This window comes from Musa acuminata, chromosome BXJ3-2 (genome assembly GCF_036884655.1).
Source record: "Musa acuminata AAA Group cultivar baxijiao chromosome BXJ3-2, Cavendish_Baxijiao_AAA, whole genome shotgun sequence".
Taxonomy (NCBI): Eukaryota; Viridiplantae; Streptophyta; class Magnoliopsida; order Zingiberales; family Musaceae; genus Musa; species Musa acuminata.
Window position 1 is genome coordinate 26,584,052 of NC_088350.1, and position 5,949 is coordinate 26,590,000.

At 47.0% G+C, this 5,949-nt stretch overlaps 1 protein-coding gene across 1 annotated transcript; it reads left to right on the top strand.

Moving 5' to 3' along the window:
• The first annotated feature begins 1,184 nt into the window (after positions 1–1,184).
• On the top strand, positions 1,185–3,277 carry LOC135631884 (3-ketoacyl-CoA synthase 4-like). The gene has a single exon (XM_065139950.1). It carries the CDS (start codon positions 1,542–1,544, stop codon positions 3,102–3,104), a length of 1,563 nt encoding a protein of 520 aa, XP_064996022.1. The 5' UTR covers positions 1,185–1,541; the 3' UTR covers positions 3,105–3,277.
• Positions 3,278–5,949: the final 2,672 nt, after the last annotated feature.

Below are 5,949 nucleotides of genomic sequence, written 5' to 3' on the forward strand. Positions count from 1 at the left end.
ATCACCCAACTGCTTACGCAACCAACCCATTGGCTGCAGGTAATGAACTCTGACCATCCAATTCATTACGTGACTCGTTGCACATCACCATTAGAATATATCTAAATGCACCGGGCAATATGCATGTGCACACTGTTGATGCATCACGGCATCCAAAGTACTTGGTTGATGTGAACTGACAATATTAAGTTGACTCCTAGTTATCACCTCAGGGAACAACCAGGTCCCCCTTACACATCCACCCAGGATCCCTCTCTCTCTCTCTCTCTCGGTAATTAAAGTCCCACATCAAACGCTTAACTCGCTCTCTGCTCCAACCACCCATTCATTGTGCACTGCACCTAAATCTATCGTTCAGGACGATTTGGTCCTCCTATCGCTTGCAAATGATTGATCGTTAATCGCAGGACTGCGTCGATATCTATTCCGAGCTCATGTCTTCGGTAAGCACTCGAGCTGATAGTGTAGCGTTCATCTGCCACGATGCATTCCGTCGACCAAAGTAGACTCTGCTGGTGACGGTGTGATAGCTATCCCCGCTCCAGCGCAGCGGGGCGGGCGCCATAAGGCATTTCGTCGAACGGCAAAAAAACCAAGTTTGGTGAATAGCTACAAATATAGCCACATGTGGATTAGATCGACCATGTCATATCCCACGAGTTGAACAGAGGCTGGCGATCGATGGCGCCGAGCCAACGCCGGAGTTAGAAGAGACGAGGCAGCCGTGTCATATTTGTAAACACTTGGTGTGCACCAGCCAGCCTACCATGGATGGTCGGGCTTCCAAATTATTGTCCTTAAAGCTTCCGGGTGTGGGGCTGATGGCGCCTGCTACCAACGCAGGACAGGCTGTGCACGTTGCGTGATGCTTGGCATCATCGAAAGCCACCTTCTCCTCCTCTCTGGCTCGATTGTGTTGTGACCTCACTGGTTTTGCTCCATAATGCTCGGCACAGTGGTCAGCCACCGCTCCTTTCTCCCTCCCTCCCTCTTCTCCTCGCGTCCCTATTTGGCCGCTCACCTACCACGGGGCGCGGCGCGTGGCGCGCCGCGAGCCCCCATGCGAGCACCGTGCAGCAGCGGCGACGGGGTAATTAAAACGCTTCTCGGCGTCTTTGAGGCGTACCAACGAACGCCTGGTGCGCGCTCGCGGTCCCCCCCTCCCCTCCCCCGTTCGCTGTCTTGATAGCGACCGCGAGATGAGATTTCTTTCCCCTCCTCTTCTCTATTTAAGCCCCCGTGTGGGTTGGATTTCGAAGGCCTTTTCCGCCTGCGCCTATGAGCAATGCTTGTGGCTGAACACCGAGATCAGTGTCACTTGGTTTGCTTTTGGTATAAGAAAGAGACATATTGGAATACAACACAGGTAAACTGGTGGAGAAGAAAAGGTTTCTTTTCCTGAAACTGAGAAGGGGGAGAGAGAGAGAGAGGAGACAGAGAGGTGTTCGCCGCCTCCTCGTGTTTGGACCGCTCATTTGCCCTTCTCTCTCTCTCTCTCTCCTTGGATTAAATCTTCTTAGATCTCAGCCGAAGGAACACGGATGGAGGGAGGAGGTGAGCAGGCCCCGCCAAGGCGGCGGACGCCGTCACCGGGGCGGAGCCGGCGTCTACCGGACTTCTTGCAGAGCGTCAACCTCAAGTACGTGAAGTTGGGTTACCACTACCTGATCACCCACCTGCTCACCCTACTGCTGATCCCGCTGATGGCGGTGATCCTCCTGGAGGCGGCGCAGACCGATCCCGACGAACTCCGGCAGGTGTGGCTCCACCTCCAGTACAACCTCGTGAGCGTGCTGGTGTGCTCCGCGGTCTTCGTATTCGGCACCACTGTCTACATCATGACGCGGCCTCGCCCCGTGTACCTCGTCGACTACGCCTGCTACCGGCCGCCGCCCGAGCTCAAGGCGCCGTTCCACCGCTTTATGGAGCACTCGCAGCTCTGCGGCGGGTTCAACGAGTCGGCACTCGAGTTCCAGCGCCGAATCCTCGAGCGCTCCGGCCTCGGCCAGGACACCTGCTTACCCGTCGCCCTTCACTACCTCCCGCCCCGCCCCTCCATGGCCGCCGCCCGCGATGAGGCCGAGCAGGTCATGTTTGGCGCTCTCGACACGCTCTTCAACAACACCGGCGTCAAGCCCAAGGACGTCGGCGTCCTCGTGGTCAACTGCAGCCTCTTCAACCCCACCCCCTCCCTCTCCGCCATGATCGTCAACCGCTACAAGCTCCGCGGCAACATCAAGAGCTTCAACCTCGGCGGGATGGGCTGCAGCGCCGGCGTCCTCGCCGTCGACCTTGCGCGAGATCTCCTCCAGGTCCACCGCGCCACCTACGCGGTCGTGGTCAGCACCGAGAACATCACCCAGAACTGGTACTTCGGCAACCGCAAGGCCATGCTCATCCCCAATTGTCTGTTCCGCGTCGGCGCCGCCGCCCTGTTGCTGTCCAACCGCGCGGCGGATCGCCGGCGCGCCAAGTACAAGCTGGTCCACATCGTTCGCACCCACCGCGGCGCCGACGACAGGGCCTTCCGCTGCGTCTACCAAGAGCAGGACGAGGTCGGCAAGGTCGGCGTGTCCCTCTCCAAGGACCTCATGGCCATCGCCGGGGAGGCGCTCAAGATCAACATCACCACCCTCGGCCCCCTGGTGCTTCCCATCAGCGAGCAGCTTCTCTTCTTTGCGACGCTGGTGGCCAAGAAGCTCTTCAACGGCAAGGTGAAGCCCTACATCCCGGACTTCAAGCTAGCGTTCGACCATTTCTGCATCCACGCGGGGGGAAGGGCCGTGATCGACGAGCTAGAGAAGAACCTGCAGCTGCGGCCCATCCATGTGGAGGCCTCCCGGATGACCCTGCACCGCTTTGGCAACACATCCTCCAGCTCCATCTGGTACGAGCTGGCTTACACGGAGGCCAAGGGGCGGATGCGGAAGGGCCACCGCGTGTGGCAGATTGCGTTCGGGAGCGGCTTCAAGTGTAACAGCGCGGTGTGGCAGGCGCTTCGCAACGTGAAGCCCTCCCACGATGGTCCATGGGAGGACTGCATCCACGGTTACCCTGTGGAGATCATCGACGGGTTTCCTCCTCGGGAGCCACAGCAGCAATAGTGGCTGTGTTAGGTGATGGTGTGTGTGATCTGGGTCGGGCAGATCCTTTGGTATTCTTCACTTGCAGCTCATATCTGCACGCCGATTTGTTTGTTGTCATCTGATCATGGAAGTCTTTAGCGTCTCTATCTGCAAGCGCTCTTCGATCGATTGCTGTGAAAGCTTTTAGGTTCCATGCTCTCATTGTCTTCTTCTTCGATTCCTCTTGCTCTTCAGCATCACTGTGGTGGTAGTCTTTTCTGCTCAGATCTCAAATCACAGGCGTTCCCGACCACCAGAGGTTAGTTGGTCAACCAGAGGTTAATATAATCCAAGTCTCACATGGGTACTGTTTCCAGAGAAATCCTCAAGATTTTGGTTTGACTTTTTTGCCACTTATTTGCATTTCCGATAGCACAATACAATGATTCGTCGGTGTTATGTCTTAATCCAACCCCATGTAGGCTTTATATGCATACCTATAGAGAGAGAGAGAGAGAGAGAGAGAGAGAGAGAGAGGTTCCCTGGTTGAATTGATGTTGAGGTAGGTGTCAGCCCAGGTGGCACTCATAATGCCGTAAAGATAACGATGTCTCTTTCTACATGGTTTTGCATATGCATTTTTCTTCTTCACTGCTTTTTTTATTGTCTATAGCTACTAGCCACATTGATGAAGAACTTGCTTGTGGTGTTAGAAGGATGCTGTCATCATGTGGAACATCAATCTGAATCCTGCTTATTTTCGCAATTGCCAAATCATTCATTTTGACTTTAGCAAGTGTTCTTCATTTGATTTTTAATGAGCTACTGATTTCTGACATGAATTGAAATACTTACGTAGGCATCTAACAATCAAGGAGAAATTTAGATGCCACTTAAACAACTTAGGCAGTAGTAGCATACACCATAATATTCCTTCCTGTTGTGAATTGATGTTTGAGAAAATGTAATGATTGGACCGACTGCTGTTTCCTTTGGTGAAAGCATAAACCTTAACAAAGACTAGGAGGAAACTATTCTATTTCTCTTCCTCACTGCAATCCCTTTGAGACAAAAGAAAGACCCTCTGTCTCTTACTCTTCTTACCTTATAAAAGTATTGATATTGTCTATAAATATGGTATGCACATATTTGGTAAGAATTATCCTTTAGACAGACAACTTGTTATAGATTTCTTCAGATTGAGAGCTGAGATTGGATTCCTGCTGTGTCTCGGAAAGTGTTTTCTCTCTGTTTCTGTTCGCCGCCAGGATGGATACAAGTGTAAGATTGTGTTATTGTGTTGAAGACTACCTGCCCCTGCAGTCAAATGCCCACTTTTGACCGCCGACGGAGTCGGCCTCATCGTTTGCCGAGCCTCCAAACTCAGCGACTGCTGCCATCGCTGTGCCGTGCTACAGCGTCGTTGTCCTGTTAGACAGGAGAGCAGAGAGTGCGTGACACAATGAGGACTAAACGACGCCAAGGAGGTAAGAGAGTGTGTCATTGGATGATTCGTCCTCGCTCTTTGCGCGATGCCGTCGTACCGCTAAGCTTAGTCTTTTCTACCCCTAAATCTACGGTTACCTCCTCTCTTGTAAATTTTTTTAATATATATATATATATATATCCATTCAAGTCTAAGTATATAGGATGATTGGACTCATATCCAAATGGTTATATAGGTATTTTTTAAAAAAATTAATATAATTTTTATTTATATTTTTATCTTGATTCTTTTATCTTTTATTTGGTTTGATCATGGGTTAGTAGTGCGAATGAGTTGTACTTATATAATCTCTCCCTTTCTTTACATAATATCAAAACCTCAAGGGTGATAATATGTATTTCAAGATCTACTAGATAATATTTTTTTTATTATAGATTATCAAGTTGGTTGCTTGGTATTAATTTTTTAATCAATCTCTCATAAAGAGAAATCTATGGGATGTGATGGTGGCAATGCAACAACAGGAGCGAAGACGCCATGAAATGATGAAAGATATTAAGTGTAAAGACTAAATTTGTATTAAAAAGATTAATTTCTCATGATTTGAATACATTATTAGGTGTAAATCAGTTTCATATATTTGGATCACTCTTTATTCAATAAAAAGAATATGGCTCGGTTATGATTTTTCACAAATGATTTGAAAAATACTATCTAAGGTAATATCTCAATTTCTTAATACTTTTTAAAGATTAAAAATTTATGTCAAAAAATATCACTCTTAGATCCAAATAAACATATTTTCGATCAACGAATGAAATATTATATTATTCACTATATTCAAAAAGAATATATTTTTTATATTACTTGAAGGATGAGTTCAACGACCATAATAGAGTTGAAAAATTATTTTTTGTTCCAGGTTTTTCTAGCTCATGACGAAAGTTTCTACTTTGGGAGATGGAGATGTTTTTGTTATAAATAAAAATAATAACAAAGACAAAGATAAGTAGGATGATGCTAATTGTAAACCAGTCTTCTTCGAATAATGATATAAATAAAAAAAAGGATCAAGTGTTACAAGTGTGACAAGTTACGTCATATTAAGAAAAATTATCATATTAAGATTAAAAAAAATATTATAAATAAAGAAGATTATTTGAATGTTACTGATGAATATTATAGCAAATATTTTATAGCTAAAACTACTAAGGTCTCGACATTTACCAATTTCGAACGTGACTAAGTAGTTGATTCAAGATGTAATCATCATCTCATTAGTGATGATATCATAGTAACGAGAGAAGGAATATATCATCGTAATCTCAAATAAAGATAATGATTATATAACATTAAGGAATATGTATCATTTTTCAAGTATAAAGAAAAATAATTTTTCTATTTTAAATGCAGTTGATGTTGAAAAATATATTCTTT